Raw genomic sequence first — 23,246 nt, forward strand, 5'->3', positions numbered from 1 at the left:
GTGAACGGTATGATATAGCCCAGACCTACTGCACATCATGTTATGGTGTAGGTTACAATGTAGGGTTTCAAATGTGCATGTGGTTATGACCTATGGTTTAACCGGCGGTCGGTGTACCTAATGCGTTTCTGTTTTTTTGCTAGTTGAAAATTTAAAATCCCTTTCAAGTTACACTGGTCTCTCATTTATTGCGGGAGTTATGTTCCAAAAATAACAAGCGATAGGTGAAATCCGCAAAGTAGCCAACTTCATTTTTTTTTTTTACAATTATTATGTTTTAAAGCTGTAAAACCCCTCACTACACACTTTATACACTTTTCTCACACTTGTAAATTTAAAAAGCTTTACGCATTCTGTATTGGACAGGAGACACGGCACGAGATTGACAGACAATGGTCTACAGCCAATCAGGATGAGGAACACGATGCGCTGTTAAAAAACAAACAAACTAAAAAAAACAGCATGCAAAATGGCACAAAAAATAAATAAATCTGCGAAACAGTGAGGCCGCAAAAAGTGAACCGCGCTATAGCGAGGGACCACTGTAGTGTAAAGCATGAGCTTAAAAAAAACCCCTATAACATCTACCAGACAATAAAATATTCCTCAACAACAACAAAATCCAAAACAGAAGGTTATTTCTATACCACTGCGGCATGTGATGGACGAACGTCAATCACATTCATTACTTCTTTGTTGTTTTTGCTTTCTCCTATTCAAATAATTACATGCATGCAGAGATACACACCAAGATTCACACTCTGCAGAACAGACAGACAATCACTCAAGTATCTAGTTTCATGGGAGAAAGTAAGCTACCATTAACACAATTGGATTTCTTTCTTTTTTTTTAAAAATATTTCTGATACCAATTCCTCATGGTCTTTCCCCGAGTTTGTGTGGCATCTATGACAATGTGATTATCAGACAAAATAGCTACAGATGTCTTGACGAGTAATTTAATGAGAGGATGCGGTGGGAGGGAGCAGGCTATGAAAAAGGGGAAAGCAGCATATAGAAACACTGTTCTGTACTCCTAAATAATGACGTACATAATAACACATCAACACACTTTATGACGTGACATAAAGATGACATGTCCTGGCTCAATTTACAGCCACAGCAACTGTAAAGGAAGGTGAGACCTGAAGAAACTGAAAGTGGTTCCTTAGTGTAAGTGACTCACTTTGATCTTCAGTACAGAGCTACAGTAGGTAGTGCAAGGTTATCAGGAAGGGTAGTTGGTGAAGCAGATACGACAAAATATGGTCCATTGGAAGAGATAAAAATGCTTTGTGCTACGAAGGTCAGTGAAGTTTACTGAACTAACCTACTGTTGCAGACTTGTGCAACAGAGCCTTCTGAAATATGATTTGCCACGCTTTCTTTCATTTTTCCCACCTTTTCCTTCTGTAGAACCAACCTGCTCAGGAGTCTTACAGTAATTCTGCCGTTTTCAACGCCCTCTTTTTCCTTTTTCCTCTTCAGTAGTCGCTCCACATCTTCCCTGATAGAGTGGAAATAGATCTCTACAGACTTCACCTTCTGCTCATCTCATCTCTGCCTGGTTACACACTACCACAGCTAAATTTCATTTGCACAATGTACCAATACAAACCGTATTTTACAATTGGCTTATAATAGAGCTTTGGTCAATGCACGTGTTTTTCTATTAGACATATTAGACTGATGTTAACTCTTAAATTTCATAAAGATGCTCTGCAGAACAACACTAGCCTTTTTTAAACAAAAAACTTTTATTATTTTAGAAAAATAGCAAAGGTTCTCACACCATTTCTTTCTGTTAAATCCAATCTTTTTTACTTCAAGGCAAAGTTTAACAGATATGAATATTTAAACAGTTCAGTGGTGCTCCTTAAATTGCTAAATATCTCTTTCTTACAGTTATCCAATGTTAGCAAATCAAAACTGACAACCGTTCCTTTTCTCAAACCAGTATGCTGATGAGGATCTCTTAAGAAAAGCAGATGCACACAGAGCAGTCAGAACAATATCAGATTACAAACACACCTTGGCACACACAGAACAAAGGGGAGAGTGGAAGATGGATGTATTTTACATACATGGATTAAGAATATTTTATTCATGCACAATTCAGGCTCAGTATCAACACAAACAGAGCAATAATCCGACATTAACCCTGGACAAATCCTAAGCACTTAATGCAGACTCTTTGCTCTCTGTGTGTTGTCTGTGAGCCCAGAGCGCTCTGTAGAGCACTCGTGTATATCTACACAGCAGATCAATACTAGAAGTACCCCTAAACACGCTGTGCTTCTGGTCCTTACAGGGCTATAGGCAGTGAAAAACTAGAAATATCCAGCAGAAGTGCCCTAGAGTTCTGGTGAAATTCCTGAGGTAAGATCAGACTTATCTGGTGACTTATCAGGCCCATGGCAGTCAAGTCAAATATCAAAAGAAGGATTTTCTGTTGGAAAATACTTTCAGCGCTGTCATGTCTGTTTTTGCAAAAATACATTCCTACCTGTCTGGACTATTTCGTTTTTTGACAGGTGGTGTACAGTCATGATTCTTGCGACTCTAACAGATGATTCAATTAGACAGTTTCTATTTCCCTACTTGATCCGGAACCACCATATTGTAATGTGTGTCCACAGGCAAAAGCAAACTACATGGGCATCATCAGAGGTGTTTTTCCTCTAGGTATATCAACTAATTTTATATAAAAGAAAAATGATTCAGGAAAAACAAAGAGTCATTAGCTCCCATAACAGACTAACCTGTAACAGATGTACACACATGCACACATACACCTCTCTCCCTTTGCTTCCCAAAAACTGTTGGATGTGAGTCATGCTATGCTGACAGTATTCATGTGCCCACACACTCAAACACAAATGAATGACATCTTAAAAATTGGAAGAAAATTGTGCCTGTGGCATGAATTATGCATGCTTATAGTCTCTTATCATCTAAATGCATGTCTATCCATTTGTCAGGAAGGTTTGTGTGTGCTTTGCATTCATTGGGGGCCTCAGATCCACCCCTGTGGAATGGTGATGGCCTAAAGACAGACTGAAAGAGGACAAGAAGGCAGAGAGAAAGCAAGGCAGATGCAGAGAAAGAGCTAGAGGGAGAAGGGATCTGGTGAAACCATAAAAAAAAAGAGCAGAGCCTTACCCCTCACACACACACCCAACCACACATGCAGAAAAACAGATACAGATGCATCTAGCTAAAACATTTTTAATTATTAAATGAGGGCATGTTGATATGCGCACACAAACACACATGGCATAAAACCAGTAGGCGCTCCTTTTATAGAAAGCAATGTAAATTTTTCATTAGAGGAAATGCAGCTCTCTCTCTCTCTCTCTCCCCGTGCCTTCATCTCTGGGTTCTGTCCTGTGTCCTCCGGCCATGCTCCCCTGACACCTTCTTGCTTCACTCAACTCATCTATTTGACCCAGCGAAGGGCAAGCAGCCCAGACAGATAAGCTGTGTCCCAAAGTACCCGCTTTGCTTCCACATCAACCTCTTTTCTTGATTTGTGTGTTCATGTGAATGCATGCCATGATTTTGGGTGGTCTGCAGCCTTCACATAGTGAGGCAGTGTGATTTCTCCCCCCCATCTCTCTCACACTTCTGTCAGCAAACACAAACTGTCTAATTGAATCATCTGTTAGAGTCGCAAGAATCATGACTGTACACCACCTGTCAAAAAGCGAAATAGTCCAGACAGGTAGGAATGTATTTTTGCGAAAACAGACATGACAGCGCTGAAAGTATTTTCCAACAGAAAATCCTTCTTTTGATATTTGACTTGACTGCCATGGGCCTGATAAGTCACCGTGCAATGATAGATGATGTAGTGTTTTGAGAACACTCAAACACAGAAAAAAGGAGTATAAAACAGGAAAATAATACAAATCCACAACAACAACGACAATAATGATAATAATAAGGAGAAGAATAGAAATAAACTCTGAAAATGGTGACCACATGTCTTTTAGTATTTTAGTGTTTCCTTTGTCAAACAAAATATAAATTTTTGCTCATGAAACTGTCCAAAATACCAGGAAACTGGACAGATTTCTGCCAAATCAAATAACAGACATACTGTGTTTACTGTATACAGTTATGTTTACTGCTGTGCCTTGTCATTTCTATAGACTGTATATATAAAAAAAGCTCCTGGGCTTAAAGCTAACCCAGCAACAGTAAACTTGCAATAAACTTGAATTCTTTTTAATAGCCACCAGGGGGCAACTACCTTTAATGCAAAGAAATCAAATTGTACAGAAATCCAAGGAAAAATGATCTTGTATCTCTCTTGACAGTTTTTGATTAGTTAACTAATATATTCTTAAAAAATAAATGACTTTGCAAATTATCTTCCCAAATGAAATCAAAAAGACCAATAAACAGGGTGCACTTTAGGTGTATCCCTCGGTTTCTATATATGATCATCTTTTACACCTTGTATACAATCCTCGTACTGGACTGGATTGCCCTTTTGCCTTTATTCTTCGCTTCATTCTTAGCTTAAACATTCCTTAGAGGTTTTGCTCCATGATGACATGACATCATTACACCGTTTCTGATTTGTTCACTGGCTTCCAGTGAAATTCAAATTCCACTATAAAATTCTGTTATTAACTTATCAGGCTCATATGGACAGGTCTCTGCAGAGCTTCTAAGGCCTCTCAGATGATCTTCTGACTGTCCCTCGCTGTGATTTTAAAACCAGAGGTGATTGTGTTTTTGAGGTTGTTGTGCTCAAACTGTGGAACAGCCTTACCCAGTCAATCAGGTCAGATGACTCTGTTATTTGTTTTAAGTGACTACTGAAAACTCATTTTTTTAGGTTAGCGTTTTCTTAACTTCTTCCTTTTTATTTTTGGCCAGAGTTTACAACCATGCATGCATGTCTGTTGGTATGGCTGATTCTGTGTCTGTCTGCTTTAATAAGTACACTTAATATTGACTTTATTTGAACTGCAAAGCAATTTGTATTGTGTTTGTGCTGTGTTTTCAAAAGTGGAATATAAATACAGTCATTATTATTATTATTATTATTATTATTATTATTGTTATTGTTATGGCAAATTCTGACCCTCTGAATGTTGCAGTAGAGAATGGTCACTTCAGTCACAGACACACCCTCATCTGACAGTCTATTTATATCCACCATTAAGGAGCAAGACGCTGCTGCAGTATTCTCCTAAACAACAGTTTCCTGTTTTGCAACATCTCCCTCTGTATATTTGTATGTCTCTCAGCTTCTGTACTGGAATATAAGTATAATGGTTGTAAAAATCAACACGATCGTATGCTCGTATTTTCAGTCCAGCTGTGACGGCTGTGGTGCAACGTGCCAGGTTACAAAAACCGAGAGGTCCATGACTGACCGGTGCAACAAACAATGTGCTGCCAAAATCGCTGTGAGACACCGACGACACAGTGAGGATAATGGCCCTCATAAGAGTCCCACACACCAGTAAAAAAAAAAAAAAAAATCCCCACCGTGCTCTGGCCATTTCAATCTTTTACGTTCTCATATATTTTTCTGAGCTCATTTATATCTAGTGTGATGTTATTATAAACAGAGACTATCTAAAATTACAAAACAAATAAAATGTACAGAAATGACTAAATAAAGAAGGGAACATTGGAAAGTACATTACTGATACATTAGAGTAAATTCATGGTAGCTATTCAGTGCGATGGTTGTGTTTATGTAAGACAAAAGCAAAAAGATTACTGAAGGAACCAGAGAGAGAATCTTTACTTTCAGCTGTGTGTGTTATGCGAAATGCATTAAAAAAGTAAGTGAAGTAAGACAAAGCAAAAGGACTTCTGAGATACAGAGAGAGACGTGACTGATTAAAGCAACGAATGGGGGGAATTTTACACTGGAATTAGAAGTGCTGTGCTCTCCTGCTAGTTTTACCTTTTTTGTGTAATTGCACCATGAGAATCACAAGCTCACAGGCCTTGATCAGTTTAAAAAAAATTTTTTTTTCTTTGCCTATACTGACCTGAGAAACAAACCCAATTATCAGCAGCTATGACAGAGCAATATGATGTAGTTAAAGACAACTATAGCCTCCAGTGTCCTAATCCTATTTCCTTATTTGTGTGTATTTCTTCTTTTTGTCCATTATTGATGGATTCTGCTGCTTTTCAGTGCCCTTTTATCCTTGGATCTGACTTTCTTCCCATGCAAATGCAACTTTATGTATTAATTACTTTTGTTTCAAAGTCTTAAATATACCTCTATACATAACAAAATTCTTATTACCAAAGATCTAAGTACATGCTTAGTAGGAATGATATTTTCACACATAATATAGACACAGAATTTAATTACATTTGATTAAGTGACACATTAACACATAGATGATTTTAAGCGTTGGTTATTTCCACTGGTTCATTAATATCCATTGTAATAATACAAAGTTCAAATGTTTAAAGTTCACACTTAAAACACTTTTGTTATTAAGATGTGATTTCAATGTATTTGTTTGAATAGGGTACAATTTTTTTCGTGGCTTGAAAAGCTTTTAAACCTATTATATAGACACAATTGTAAGTAAACACTGATGCATGATTTTTCCCAAAATACCTCTCTTAAAGCCATCTCATATTCTGTATTTGTACTGTAGTATATGGCCAGGATGACAGGCTCAATCAGAGGTACAGCTCACTGTGGGAAGCAAAGAAAACAGAAACCTGCCTTCTCTGAAAGGACCTAACTTAAAGATGGGCCAGCTTTCAAAAATACTTAGAGTTACAACTGTCACACTAGAAAGTGTGAAGCAGAATTTTACAGAAATGCTTGGGTAAGTTTTTTTTATTAAAGAAATGTAGCAAAAACACACCTGACAGAGTAAATATAGGCATTAGGCCTAGTGTTGGGACCAGTTACTATCCCGAACCTATTTTAGCAAGTTATGTATAGAGGTGTGTTCATTAGATATTCACATCTCTGACACAACTAAGTTAAAACTAAAGCCAAACAGGGCAAACATCCATCAGCCATCAACAAATCTATCACAAGAATGTGCAGGCGACAGTCATATTAAGGCTGACTTCTGCCCTTGCTTAGAGGCTTGATAATGTGACAGAGCAGAATGAAATAATCCCATGAACGGTGCCCCACTAACTTCTTTTTGGCAAGCGGAGCTCCAAAAACCCACTCACTCAAAAACACATTCAGTCCTACAAGCCAAAAGGCAGTTAAATCTGTTTACGCGTTTGCTAAAAATAGGCCTCCAAAAAGTCTAACAGAAAGGCAAATGCAAATGCGTAGAATTCCTTAGTGTAAAATCTTTTTCTGTCAATGTCTTATTTTATTTTCTTCCATTTCTCTCTTAAGCAATACCTCAGGAGACAACTTAAAAGTGCCTTTCAGGAACCGAAAATCTACTAGTAAATCCATTTCTCCCCATCTTTTCCTTGACTGTGGATGCGTGTTTGTGTGTTCAGACAGCATGCAACACACGTCTATGATCACTGGCAAGTAGACATAGTTGCAAGAAAGTTTCTGAACTCTTTGGAATCACCTCGAGTTCTTCACTGATTAATCATAAATGTAACTCAAAACTGAACACTAAGAAACTGACTAACCTAATAACACACCACTATACTTTTCATGTCTTTATTATACTCAGTCCAGTGCAAGCTGGAAAAAGTTCAGTGCTAATAGCTTCTTCAACAGCTACTTGCTGAGCTGGGAGAGAGTGGACTGTAGAGATGCACTACCTACAAATGAAGTAATAGAAAAACTGGCTACTGGTAAAGACTACTCTCTAAAAATGACTAGTTGTTTTGAACCTCAATTGCAGTAATGTAGACGAAGCATTACGGGAAAAAAACACCACAAAACACCCTGTAAGACATGGATTTTTATCAATCCACAGAGAAACAAAATCAACAAATGATGGAAATACAGAACAGCTGCAGCTCTCATGAAAGAAATGGGGTAGGCAAGGGTAACGACAAAAAGCACCTACAGTAATCTCTACAAAATCAAAAACACTGTAATTTTGTGCATTTATTCTGCTTCAACCATTTTGCGTTGCAAGAATGGTGGAAATGCAGACAGCACAAATGAATATACTTTCACTTTCCCTATGCTCTCCCACTTTTCATGAAAATCTGCAACAGGCAAGACAAACGACTGCTGAAAAGATACGGTTCTTTGCAGAAGTAATCAATGCAGAAATTCTGCTAATTGTCCAGGGTTTGCAAACTTTTTCTTCCAGTTTGTACATAGATAAGCTATGAAAGGGAGGTAAATGCCTATTAGCTTTAATTTAATAAATACTTGTAAAATTAAATTTATAAAACAGATACATTAAATGTCAAAGGCTGCAAGCATGAGATATTTCCACCTTTAAGCATTTATCTATGAGCACATGCAGCATATAAAACCACCAAAATTATTCATGAAGAGAGTCTAAGAGATAAATTAGATAAATGACAACAAATAATGTTCCCATTCGCAAATCTGAATTCATACAAACATTACACTCAAAAAGCTTTGTATCCTTTAAATCCACACCAGACAAACACATATACAAACATATGTAAAAACTTAAAAGTCAGGAACAAGGGCTGGAATGGAGGCGCTCAGACTAAAGCTAAGGAATAAGAGTGAAATTTGCAATGCATCATATTAGAGCCAGCAGAGAAATGGTTGGGAGAAGGAGGAGGGAGCGAAGCAAGATTTATATTCAGAGGAGGACAAATCTTGGCAGGCATGGAGTACCTATGTTAAGCGGCTTGGGGAGAGGCAGGGGTTTGTATTGATGAGCAAGACCAGGAAAGATGTGTGTGGGTGCAGGATTGTGGTCCTACGGGAATGCTCTGTCTACGGCAGCGATATGGGGCTCAGACAGCGGATTAGTGTTTCTGCTCCATAATCAATTTGCTGTCTGGATCCCATTGCACATAACCCTAAACATCCTTTCCATGCTTGATCCTCTAAAATCTATTTTCTCTTTCTCTTTATTTCCTCCCTACACCTATTCCACTTCATCTCTTTTTCCTGCTTACCTTTTTGTTTGCTTCACCTTCAAGTTGTAAGATGAGTAAGCCCCCCCCGGCCAAAAAAAACAAAAAAACAAAACACCCCAAAACAAACAAACACAGTCCTACATCAAGCTCTTTCAAACACACCTTTCTGTTTTTTTCCTTTCATTTCTCTCCAAATTGGTGCCATTTTTCACCAGCCATGGTAAATTCTGCACACACTGCGTTTTAGTGTAATATGTCGGAGTAATTATATCAGGGTGTGTGTGCGTGTGTGTGTGTGTGCGCGCGCACACAGAGATGTAGAGGTTAACCTTGACCAAAGGCAAACTATTAGCTTCATTTCACCCTCGAGTCCAAGCTTGCCGCCATCTGGTCTAGAACTTCAGGGTCATAATAGCGGCTGACCAATCAATAACACACTGCATGTTGGCACCATGCACCAGCCCTGGCCAATGTGTTCATTTCTTATTAAAAAGAACATTACACTCCAGGGAGAAAATAAAGTACATTTCCCACAATCAGGCAGCACAAATGTCAGCGGTACAAAGTTTAATTAAAAATTAAAGTTCTATTTGCTGGAAACAAGAATATTGTCCATCAAAAGTGTATTATACGACACATGGCTATTTCTGTATTTATATTCAGCCTTTATGTTAAATAAATACAGAAATTATTTTCTTTAAAGACAGATCAACTGTCTGAATCTGTGTATTGTGTGTATTTGTGTATCTGTCTGTGTCTGTAGAGGGGAGGAGTGCTTTTGAGATGAAAGCCCACAGAGACAGCTAAGCAGGAAGGCAGAGACAACAGATGGTGTTAGGAGTGCTCCTGTTCTGGTGGAAGAAGGTGGAGAGGTTTTCATGTCAACAGATCAATAAGTGTGAGACTATCCATTTCAGATTGTCTGACATACACAGACAGAATGGTGAAAGAGAAAGTATAGACAAACCACCACGCAAATTAACACATAGTAGCTGAGAAAGAAATCTCCCTTCTACACGTCTGTAGGCACACCTTACCCGCTTTGAGACATTAGAGATGTAAATACAATGATGTATAAGATAGTGAGACTTGATCCTGCTGATGATGCAGCAATCCTGTCAGAAATGCATGCAAGCCGATACGCCCTAAAATTATCACTGATAATATTGTATTCAAGGATTAACTATGGATCCAGACATTAGTTAGGAACCATGTTAAAGATCGTGTGTTTGTTTGTTTTTTTAAAGACACTTTTGGGCTTTTTGAAATGGCTCAGATGAGGGAATGCATGCACATATGCACGCACATATGCACACACGCATCTTGCCAGCAGCTGTTCTGAGCACTTTTATTGGACCAGGCAGACTGTCACCTCTTCTGATTCCAGGGGGACACTCAGAAGAGGACTACTAATTGCCTTGCTGGGGCACAGATGTGACTTGCATGTGACTGAATGGGTTTGGAGGCATGGAATGGCTTGATGTGTATGAGTTTGGGTGATGTTTGAGGGAGGAAATGACAGGTTGTTAGAGGGAAGGTAAAAAAAGAAAAAGAAAAAAAAAGTTGTAAGGTGTGTGACTGTATGTGAGATAAATGCTAATTAGAGTCATAGTGGATGATGTTGGAGAAGGAGGAGGTACAGAGGGGTCTTCAGTCACAGTTAAACTATTCTGCTATAAAAAGCTGAACATGAATCATACGGGCAGTCTTACCTTGGCCTGGCCTCAATGTTGTGCTGAAAATAATAAATGGAGGGAAAGGGGGAGAAAGAAAAGAGTGAGAGAGGGAGAAAGAAAAACATATTTAAAAACAAAACATTTGACATCTTTTTGCTTGCATTTTGAGTAACAAAAAAATAACTAAATTTAAATCAGTGCAGTCCACAGCTGGTGTGGCTTAAAATCTGACCCATTAATTTTTAGTTTCATTTTGCACTTGTGCTCATGTATATTCATGAGCTTTTAAAGGAACAAACTGGAACAAAGCTGCAAACATTAGTCATGTGCAGGCCGTTCTATTTAATTTTGATTGGAGCTTAAAAGATTTCTCAATGTCACACTGCCGGCGTGGAACACTCATATCATCATTGCAAGAAAAATCCCTTTTTTATGTGAATAACAACAAAGTAAATGAAATCTCATCCAATCCTAGAAGATGCAAATTCATTATTTCCTGAAGCAAATCTGTCACATTTAAATTACTGCTGGACTGTAGACATGAAATCTTTACAGTCAGAATTTAACATGTTTATACATGTGCTTATATTGAACACTCCTGTTTATACATTGATGAAGGTATAGACTTAAACAATGACACTCCTACCTCCTTGAAATGTTCTTGACTTGGCTAGATGTTTTATAACCCCCCCCCCCCAAAACCATGTTTGTTGTCCTCTGTGATGTTTCATGCATTTTGGTGTTGCTTAACTGGCCAATATTCCTTTTGTTTAATAACGCACCAGATTGCTGACTTGGCCACTCCTAAAGGTTTTGCTTTCTCTCTGATAGGTTTATTTTGATTTTTCAGCCTAATGATCGACATCTCTTCGGACCTCATATGGAAAGCTCCAGTAAACAGCTGCAACTTCAAAACTTGGAATCAACTCTAGATCTTTTATCCCCTTAATTTGTCATGCAATACTGAGGGAACAAGCCTGGAACTGACTGCAAGTCAATTAATGTCTAGCCTCTGAAAATAAGGGACTGTGTATAAAAATGGCTGTAATTCCTAAACAGCTAATACAAAACTTGTTTTTTGTATCAATCCTTGAAATTAAAGTTGAAATGTTGCAGTTTAATCGAATCTTGGTTGTCTGATTTAAAATCTACTGCGGTGATATACAAAATGATAAATTGCCTCTGTAGATGGCAGATGCTTATGAATCACTGGTAATCTTGTTTTGTCTGTGCCGTTAAAGCAAATATGGCTTTTTAATGAGGTAAATCGCATTTTAATAGAAATTTCCATTTCATTTTTTTATGAAATGGAAGTTTTATTTAAAAAGGCCTAATAGGGTTATGCATACTGGCTGTTAAAGGTAAAATATATCATATTCATGTCCGTTTCACATTTCACCTTATCATGCAAGACTTTTTTTTCATTGCAGGCCAACTGTCTATTAATAACACATAATGCATTTCTTTGTTTTGACTAGATCAGTTTATGAGTACAAACAAGGCTTGTGTTACACTGCTGTGTTCATCATTTTTATTTTGTCTAATTAAGAGTTTTTAATGGAACAAAATTAAAAGAAATGTGCAGTTTGAAAGAAGATCTCAGCTATAGGACTATGGTTACCTTTTCAATAGAAACAAAACTATCCCTCAAGGTCTGAATGAGCCCAGATTCAACATTTCCTACATTATTCACATGGCCTGGGGCAACTTAGTTATTATGTGCACACATAAAAACTGGTCTCTCAAAGCTGGAAAGAAACCACAGTCAGAGAATTTAAAACGAAAATATCCTAAAAGAATGACCTGTTTTTCAAATAACAACTTAATCGTATTTGAAGCTTTAAGCATCAACTGAAAAGTGTAAAAAATGATCTGAAGCAAAAAAATATATATTTCATTTGACACCCCATTTGTACAGTCATATATAATAGATATAAAAAAATGAAGTGGAAAAAAAGAAAAATTATTGTTAAAATATTATTTCTTATCATTTTCAAATGGTTTAAACCAAAATCCTGCTAACATGTATAAAATATAAAAACCGAACAAAGCAGACTTGGGTCAGAGCTAAGTGAGGGTTAGGTCACTTGTTCTGACTCAGATTGCCTGAATAATGAGGCTTCTTAGCTTTCTGTTCATGCTGCATCTTCTTTATAGCTTAGTGAGGCTCTGTGTCTGTTTTTCGAAGATATATTTCTGAGAACTTCGAAATCCAATTCAGTACTTATACGCTAAGCATTTCACATAAACTCTGTCTACACAGTATTAACCGCGTTTAGTCTACAGTCATGCACCTTTTGTGTACCATCTTCTACAGTCTTGTCGTTTTAGTGTGCATGTTCAGTTACAGTGTTTGCTGTGCTCTCTGTGTATCTGTATGGATATTTTAGCTGACACATATCGCCCTTTTAGCTGTAAGACTCCTGCCCAGGGGCATGTGTGTTTTTTTAATTACTGTACTATCATCAGTAATTGTTTAAGTAAACACAAATTTAATGATGATATAAATGAGTACCTACAGCCACTTTTTAATGAAAAGATGGAAATTGAGCAATGTGATAACAAACAGACTGTAACTTTTAATATTTTTGTCTAACTTCTTCCAATTGTTTAATTTTCATCCAAAGAATGTTAAAAGGATAAGTGCAAGATATATTTTACATCCTAGCTTATATATCTCACAGACTTGCAGTTACATGGCCATAGTATTTGGCCTTGATATGCATACAAAGCAGCAATTGTCTGAAACAGTAAATCCTTCTTTTCTTGTAAAAAGTTTAACTCAGAGCACCAATTCCAAAAGGGCTGGAGGGTGAACTGTAGCTCCCGGGCTAGCAGGATTAGATTGAGCTTTACAAGAAGAGAAATAAACAGTAATCCAAAAAAGCAAACAGGGACCGCATACAGCATGTGAAAACTTTTCAGACCCCTTTCTAATTTTCCAAATCTTGTTAAAATGGATTCAACACATTTTCTTCCATATAAGTCTGGATGTAATTCTCCACAATGTCAAACCAAAGGAAGGCTATGGAAATATATTGTTAATTCATCACGGGAAATCCTTACAGAAGCACAATCAGTAGCACGGCCCTTCACCAATAAGATTTTTATAGAGGGATGGAGTGCTATAAAGCATCTGAAATGAACCATTTGGCCACATTTCCCAACCACATGAAACCAGGCACTGAGCCTCACTTCATTAGTATAATCCACACAATTGAAAACTGTGGTTGCAGCATCATGGTGTGGAAACTAGTCCCAAAAAAGGAAGAAAATAATGGATCCAAAGCACAACATCTAACAAACTACCTAAGGCACCAAGTAAACACAAGTGTGGTTTTCGGTAAATTCTATGAAATTCATAGTGTGACCCAACCAGATTCTGACCAGCAACCAACATACCATTTATCATCAACCATCATAGACGGACCTTAAATGGTTGTGTACTAAGGCTCCCATCCAGCCTAGATAAAACTTTAAAAAGACTGATCCCAAATTTGCCTAAACATCCAGTGCTATCAATAATTGGTAGAGTCATCATAAATGTTAGTTTCATCCATGACAACATGAAAGGTTGTTACCCAACACACTGCAAGAGGACTACATGAAACATGCAACAGTTACAAGCGCTGTAGGAGCACCAAAATGTTGTAGATAAACAAGTGAGTGATAGCGTCAGTGTATATTCGCTTGAGTATACAGCAAGATACGTAATAAGTGAGCAGCTACTTAACTTCTCTTTCTGTACTGACACGAATCTCCAGTGAACAAATAACGCTGCTTTTTAGTTACTCCATTAATAACTAACACATGACAACAAACAGCTTACCCATCGACATTCATTTAGGGCCATAAAGCAATCTACACATCAGCTACCGCCATTACTACAACCTACTTAGTTGTGCACAGAACCTCCAGAGAACACTCAAGCCTCCTCTCTTAACTGCAGTGACTGCAATATAGAGAGTGACAAATGGACCAATGCGATATTTTAATTTGGGGCCATGAGCAGTAAAAGCCTTCTCTTCAATTTTCAAATGAGACACGCAGTGAAGCGCCACAGAGTTTGATGCACATGTGAGGAGATGGGTTGCAACCCTTTACTGTGCAAGAGTTCACATACATGCAAACCTCTATAATATATAGTGTAGTTGCACACATGTGCAGGTGTGTGCAGTTCTTTGGCACAAGGTGTAAACTTTCACCAAGGGGCCAAGATGTAAAAAGACTAAATGTGTTTATAACTGCCAATACTATAGCAAAAGGGTATTTGGCCTTACATTGCAGCCAAAAGCTTAGGCTTTATCGGCATCTATCTACATGCATCACATTAACAGAGGAGAGAACATTCTGAAAACATAATTTCAATATATATATGTATAATGTATAATGAATAAATACTGTAGATCCAGTGTCTCTTTTCACTTGGAACAAAGCTGTGCATGATGGCACCTGTTCTCCTTATAAATGTTGCTGTTTGCAGAAGGTTTCTTAAGTACTTGGAAGAAAATCCTTTCAAGTGGACGACCTGGGATCAAGCGCCCATGGCTGACAGCATTCATCTTTAAACAAAGACCTCAAGCGCAAGACCATTTTCAGGCCTAACCACAAGCAAATAAACACAGCTTTATGTTCTGTGTTGCGGTTCTTGTTCTCTATTCATCCTACCTTAAAACTAACTATAACCTTTTTTAGAGAAGAGCAATAGCACTGCTTTTACAAGCATATTCTCATGTTACATGAGTTAATCATTCTTTCAAAATCTTCTCAACAGACCTTGTGCTGTGATGTTGCTAATTAGGGTGCCAAGTTCAATCAAACATGCAAGTAAGACACTGTCTTTTCATTAAATTTCTTGAGCACTTGGTTAATGTTCTAAGACTGGTATGTAAATGACATTTTTAGGTCTAGTTAGTAAACAAGCTTGTTTAAATATGCAAATGGAAAGGCTCCAGTGTACTGGGTACGGTATAGTTTCTGTGGCTGCGAGCCTGCTGGCATGCTTCGATTCACGACGTACATTTTGACGGTAAGTTTAACGCTCTAGGTGGATGTTAGTGTCTGAGACTGTGTGGACTCGTCTGGTGACTTTGCATTACAATGCATCAAGATGGGATGTGTCCCACAGGCAGATTTCATTATAGTAAAACAGGAATGACTTCTTTTATATAGTCTCTGCAACACTATAGTTCCTGCTTAACTGGTCAAACAAATAGGTAGCGTAAAAGTCTAAGAACATAAAGAAAATAGCTATAAAAATAATTAAATAAATAAATTAACAAAAATCAGATTTTGCTTAAAAGGCACCAACTTAAGAGGAAACAATTATATTCCCCATTGCATTTAAAAGGTTTAAGAAGGTAAACATCCCTCATAAAAAGAAAATGTTATGAATGCTACTCTTACCGGCACTCTGTGAGCTGCTCCAGGCCCTGCTAAAAGGGCCTCTACTGCCACTACAGGAGCTATTGCCTGCGCCTCAGCCTGCTCCAGCAGGCATAGCTGGTGTGTTATGTTGGCCATTTCTTCCTGAAGCTTTTCAGTCTCAACAGTAATCTCTGCGATTTTCTCAGCAGCAGATGCTGTGAGGAATGCTTCTTTAAGGTCTACCAGGTGAAGGGTCCTCTTCTCTTCCAGTAGCACCAATTTGCGGAGCTCCTCAAACTGACTGTTCACATACTCCTCAAGTTCCTCAGTAGACATCTAAGATATGTAGAAAGAGTTCAAAGAGACAAAGAAGGAAACAATGAGAAAGAACGAATAAACAGGGCAAATTTAACTCACCGCAAAACAGAAATATACAGCTGCCACAAATTAACCAGAATAAACCACAATGAGCTACTCAAAATCTGAATGCGGGGGGAAAAGCAATTAAAAGCAATGCATGTGAGGGTCAGATAGGGACTTTATACATTTAAATGTGAACATTATTCCAGCAAGCCTACAGGTCTCTGTCATGCATTAACTAATTGATAGCATATATTAGATTCCCCAAAGGCAAACTCCATGCATCCCATCTGCAGATAGAGATCTCAGAGGCTCCTTCTACCACAGCAAGCCATCTGTTTGGCTTTCAAGGCAGCAGAACTGCTCACTGAGATACCTTTTTAATTCCTTTGCCCATTCCCCAACGAGCCTCTCTTTAGCTATGACTCATTACGTTAAAACACCTCAATAAACAAACTCGTTCCTGCAGTTCTTCTGTCTAGACAAAACTCCACCTCCAATGAAGATGCTGTCATGAGGTAAAATAACCCAAAATCCCTTGTCATGATCTCTGCTCCTGAATATAATTGCTTCAATCTATGAACATCAGCTGCTCTGTCTCCCGTTTTCCCTTGAGCAGAACTTCACTCTCTTCCTTTCCATCTATTTAATCTTGTTTCCCCTCAGTCTCCCTCTCTCCAGTGAAGCAAAGAATCATCAGTCTTTACTAAGGTTGGCAGAGCCATGGCCCCTGGGGGCCCAAAGTTTTATCGTGTATTTGCCATTTCTGCACAAGCAATCAGATTCTCCAAATTGCCCATTAAACCAAGCGCAAGAAGTAACACTTTTAATTTACTTTCTTTGTGTGAGGAGAGAAAAACATGCACATTGCTCATTCTCTTATCTTCACCAAAATCAATGCCATGAATGTATTTCTCTTAGATAAAGAACAAAAAACTACAACTGGGTTAGACTAGTAACAAAGCTTCATTCATTGTCAAGACCTACTTGTATCAAAGCCCCCCATTGTAAAATACTGGAGAGAAAGGACCAGCATTGACTACATGACTCTCTCCGAGTTCATTTATTCTAAAATGCCAAAACAACTGTGTGGAATGTAAATAAAAAGAAAATGCAATAGTTTTCAAATAATTTAAAGTTTATAGAAAATAGTACCAAGGAAACACACCAATGCTGAAACTGAGAAGCTGTATTACTTTTTATTTAAAAAAAAAAACAAAAACAAAAAAACACTCTGAAGTTAATTCTAACAAGGCAAAATATTTAATATGTCAGGAAAGATGCAACAGAGTAAAGTTGAGACAGTGAGTGCCTCAGGACTATAAATAGGCAGGGGTTCACAACTATGTGAGCAAAAACATGGACAGATGAACGTTTTTCACTGTAGAATTTCGATTTTAAACATTCTAATAATCTGAGAAAATGCCTGTACACAAAAGGACTGTACACAGTCTTTTTTGCCACAGTGAGGAACCATAAAGAACAAACCTTCCTTCCCAAAGCCAACGCTATGGTATGAATACACGGAATTAGGCGTCCTCTCTCTCAACCATCTCTGTTGGTTCTCTGTGAGGCCCCATGGCCTTTGAGGCAGATGGAGGCTGTGATCCTGGATCAGTTCTTTGTTTGTTGAGAAGCAAGAGCTCTCTGCCATTGGACCTTTCACTCAGCAATGAAGCTTCTCTGAGAATTTGTCCCGATTGGAAAGTAAGAAGGAAGAAGCACTCATGCGTGCTAATCTTCATTTCCAATGCTGCAAACTAAAGCCACAAAATGAGGCCTCAGGAGGGACAACAGTCCACTGCTTACTGGGAACTAGTTGGAGTAAAGAAACAGCGTGAGCATTCATTTGTTTCTTAAGTGCCATTTTGAAGCCTCGATATTAGAAAAAAATCCAAATCAAACAAACAAATAAATACATGAAAAAAGGAGAGGGACTGATTGTAAAATTGCAACCTACATGAATAACCCTCCATTCTGAAACAAAATGACCAAGATTTACAAAGTTAGAGGGAGAGAAAAAAAAGCTGTTTTTCCATAGACTTCCAAAGATCGGAAGTCTTTTTGGAACTACAGCTATCACCATCTGGTGGCCTATAAATAGAATGTAAGTTGAAAACACTTTCGCATTAGCAGATTTTTGTGACCCATAAGCTATGTCCATGTTTTACACCATTAGTGACTGAATTATAAAAGCAGCAGCTGTGTTAATAACAAAGGAGTTTTTCATCTTAACATTTTAACCCACAATGAAACTTCAGTAAATTCCTCATAAAAAAATAAAAATAATATGCCGTTTTAATTTGTAGTTAACTCCAAATGTTTCAAAAGACTGCTACGGTCTATCAGCACAATGATCAAAACATCTAAAATTAACCGACTGATACAAAGGTTCAAACTTTCCCTGTTTTTAATGGATGAAAAATAATCATCTCATTTTTTTTTTGTAATTGGAATGGTAAAAAGGTTTGTGCTTTAGGGATTTATTTTAAGCGACAGAGTTTAGATAGATATGTTTCTCTGTTGTTCCAAATCACAGCAGACTCTACTGCCTATTCACAGCTCTGTTTGGTGTGATGCTTTTTTAAAAAGGCCTAAAAAGCATTAATAGAACATTAGGACTAAATGGATTTGAACTGTCCTTGCCCTTAGCAACAGTGGCCTTGTTCCAAGTGAACACTACTCTCCCTCGCTCTCCTTTATCTCTCCCAGAAACTAGATTTTCCAATTTAGCCTCTAACACAACAAAGCAAGGGACAGATAATTGATTTGAATAAAAACAGCTCTGCTATAGTCATATAAAACAATAAGAAAAAAGGGAAGTGGCGGAAGTTATAAAATGGTTTTACAATAGCATAGTTTCAATTTCCAACATCTTTTTATTTGTTTTCGACTAAAGGAATGTCAGCCAAGAAACTTTCTGGGGAATGATACATGATAAATTCAATTAAAATGGCAAAATAAAAGGGGAGTGACAGCTCTAAAGAGCAAAAGGAGGTAGGAAGAGAAAGAATAGGACAAGGTAGAGAGGGGTGAATAAACCTAACACTACCAAGTCTGCCAAGTCTTTTCATGTCTCTCCTGTCTATTCCTCAACCTCAGCTTCCTAAGACACCTTTAATGTGTCTGCTGCTCTTGTAGATTTTATGAGGCAGGGAAAATGGATGTAGCCACTGCACACACATACACAGTTGTGACTGGGCTGATACTGCTGTGCTGCTAATGGACTCTTCTCTCTGTAGCTGAGAGGCTCTGTGGACTGCATGTGCCCTAGACGGCATCCTGGTTGGCAGAAACAAGTAAAAAGTAAATAAAACATGAGACGAGGTAAATATGCTGACTACGTACTGCTGTGGTTTGAAACCCCAACATGCTTCACCTGCACTCTTACTATAGTTAACTTCAGGTGACTGGCTGACTGACAGACGGCCATCTTTACTCCTCAAATTATGTTACGCCTCTGGCCCTCTATTAATATGTATGCAGCTTTATCACTGTTTTCCCCCCTTACATTCTAGTCCCCTGTGGAGAATTACAATATGAGCTCAGAGATTAAAATCCCCAAGCCTGTGGCAAAGTACATAAGCAGATTAGAATTAATAAGCAAATGCAAGCCAAGGGTTAAATCTTTCATCCACCTCTCACCTACACACAGACAGCCACTCAGACCCTCTTTCTCTCTGAAGTGTTTTAAGATGTCAATACCATGCAATTTAAACTCCTCCAGCTCCTCTTTTTCTTTACCCTCTATTTTATACGTGCACACACACACACAACTTTTCTCAGCACAGGTAGTCATTCTGACTTGCCTGTCATGCATAATAAGCGACGCTGACATTTGAGAGAGCCGAGAGGACATGCCGACATACCACATAATAGTCTCTAACACAGTGCCCTGTGAGCAAGCAGGTAAGAGGTTTTCAGTAAGCACACTGCAAATCCACAGTGAAACAACCCCAGACTAAATGTTCAGGAAGTCCTTGGGGTGGCACTGATATTTTACTATGATAATACACATGAACTTGGGTGGGGTGTTGGCTGCCAGAAAACGTGTTCTCTCTCACAGGCCACTCTAATTAACCGGTTACACTACGCCACTGTGCTTGGGTCACATCTCTGCATGTATTCAACAATGCTCTCGTGTGCCACGGCTCACCGATGGGTTCTGACACAGTTATAAAAGCAGAGCATACAGCAGAACAAGGGCTGCAGAGGTGGTTGAGAGAGAGAACAGGTACTGCAGCTTTAAATGGTAAATAGCCGAGACCGCGGACGCACATTCCCAATCCTGCCTTTGTTTGTCACACCTCTCAGTGCACAACTCCTAGGCATATGTGGTCAGGTTTTATTTTCAGTGGCAGAACATGCCCCCGCTATAGCATCTGTAATGGAAATACAGCAACTGCTTTCAAGGTTGACTTGTCATGAAAATTCAGTTTGAATAGCTTTTGTTTAGGCTGACATTAAGAAAAAGGTTACCATGTTTGTTTTTGGAGGGCAACCTGGAAAAGATTTGATGAAAATGGTAAAGTAAGGTTACAGCTGTGTCATGATGATTGAGACAATCTGAGAAGAAGAAACAAATCTATGTCACATATCCCACCTCCCAATGCTTACACCAGCAGGTGCCTTTGCAGACGGCACTACTGACAGTAAGATGCTGGTACACAAAGCCAGCCCTGCATAGAATTTGAGTGGATTTAACAAGTAAACAAAAGTAGTGAAATAGCACAACAGTCCTGTAAAGATACGATCTTCATTATTATATTGGATAATTCGTCCCCCTTATTGCCTTAATTATGAATTATAAAATAATAAAAATTCATTGCAATGCAACATTGTATTTTACCATATGCATATTCTGAGTCGAAGACTGAACACTTGATTTTTTTTTTTGTCAGCTTACCCAGTTCAAAAAGGGTTTAACAACAGCTACGGGGCATTCAGTATTCAGCACTCTTTATTTTTTTACATGACAATGCCTAGATCACAGTCACTTTGAAAAATACAACCTCTGACTTGGCACAGAAGTGCTGAGTCAAAAAAGTGAAATCAACCGAAATCTAAAAACGTCATGACTCAGTAATCACACAATGAAGCCACGCTTCAAGCTGACTTCTATCTGCAGAAACCTAACACAATAGGGAATATCTGTGGTCTGTGCATGGAGCAGCACAATGAATATACACAATGCTGAATCCCTTTACGACATAATCTACTTCTATTTTAGACTGCCGTTTCTGATACTACACTGTCTATATCATATTTATAACTGCACACAAAAAAATGTAACAGACTAATATCTTTTTGTCTTTTTCCTTGTTAGGGCTTCAAATAATGTTCAATCGTAGCTACAGAACCTACAAAATCAAACAAGTTGCTGCTACAGATATAACCTAGTTGATTTTTTTTTTTTTTTAAATCGCTATTCATCTTTTTTTTTTTTAAAAAAGAAGCCATGACAAAGAAATAATGCATACAAGGACTTCATATCAGTGACATCCCAACTGTGCCAGCATAAATATGCATTTGCATTTAAAATATAGAAATGCCCAGTGCCTGCAGCTTCAGTTTGTTAGGATGACTGACACTGCTTGCCCTAAATACGTCCATGGATATGACTTAAAATCGACCATCATTTTCTTGACTGTGGAGTCACTCCCAAGTAAGTAAAAAACCTTCAAGCAACTGGTTATTTGTATAACTACACTGTTGTTTGATCTCTAACTCAAACCTCTTATATCTATGTTCTGTAACACTTGGACACTTAATGTTAAATACACTGATTGTTCAGCTGTCTCTTAAATGTAAGCTTCAAAAATAATCTGCATATTCAAACTCAAAACACATGGCACAATCTCACTAAAATCCAAATTAATATACAAATGGTGCCCTGTCACCCCTTGCATGGAATTTAAAACCACCTTTTATCACCACAAATATATTCAAACTTCATTTAAATAAGTGCCGGTATGAGCTCATTAATTAAGAACAGATGCGTGCACCTTTTTTGGGAGAGGTTTTCTAAAAATGGTTCTTTGCTGTATAACAAGTGTTAGGCTTCTGTACACAGGAGTTAGCACTCACCTCAGGGTTGGTCCACTTGGTCTTGATCTTCTCAGCCATCTGTTGTGTACAGCCCAGCAGGTCATAACCCTGCCTGCTCTGCAGATACAACAGACAAACAAGCGGTAAACACAGCACAGTAGGCCACTATAAAAACAGCACAAACACAGATATTCTTTTTGTGCAAGTCAAACAAGACATGCAGCAGGCTAATTATTTGTTTACCTTAATCTTGCACTCATTCAAAAGAGTACCATTGAGTTTACATTTTAGTTTATAACTCTACACAAGGACAGTGCCAAAAAACCCTCATCTGGTAGTATGACAACATTTTGAGGAGACTACAGACTACAATATTACATATTTTGATATGCAATATACAAGGTGTTAAAGTTTCTCCACAAGAGCACATTAACACAGGAAGCAGGATTAAAGCTAAGGGGTGTTTAGACTAAACACTGTGGCCTTGGGCTGTATGTCTGACCCTCTTTGTCTGTAATCAATCCATATGTGTCTGTAAATGTAAGTCAGTTAAGTGTGTTGCTCTACTTTTGTTTGTACCACCAAAGACAGCACTGCAGTTCTAGACAGTTAAGTTTCACTGACTTTGCATGACCATTTTAAAATAAGGCTTCTGCTCAGACTTTCTAAATCAGTTTATTTCACCGCTCACAAACAAAAACCTCTTATGCTCATAACATTAATTCAAAACTAAGCCCTTGTTTCTGATCATATCACCTTGTCCTCTGTGCAATAGCACAGCCCAAATGT

General features: G+C 38.1%; 1 protein-coding gene across 2 annotated transcripts in view; it reads right to left on the bottom strand.

Annotated features, from left to right (window-relative positions):
* trim44 (tripartite motif containing 44) overlaps window positions 1-23,246 on the bottom strand; it is a 44,255-nt gene that overhangs the window by 18,784 nt on the left and 2,225 nt on the right. For both annotated transcript variants that reach the window (XM_005941751.3, XM_042228415.1), the window contains exons 3-5: window positions 22,497-22,574; window positions 16,089-16,385; window positions 10,719-10,741 (exon numbers count right to left, since the gene is read on the bottom strand). In XM_005941751.3, coding sequence (XP_005941813.1) covers window positions 10,719-10,741; window positions 16,089-16,385; window positions 22,497-22,574 — 398 coding nt within the window. The remainder of the gene's footprint in view (window positions 1-10,718; window positions 10,742-16,088; window positions 16,386-22,496; window positions 22,575-23,246) is intronic.

Source organism: Haplochromis burtoni, unplaced genomic scaffold (assembly GCF_018398535.1).
Source record: "Haplochromis burtoni strain Fernald_Lab_line unplaced genomic scaffold, NCSU_Asbu1 Contig_322, whole genome shotgun sequence".
In the NCBI taxonomy this organism is placed as follows: domain Eukaryota; kingdom Metazoa; phylum Chordata; class Actinopteri; order Cichliformes; family Cichlidae; genus Haplochromis; species Haplochromis burtoni.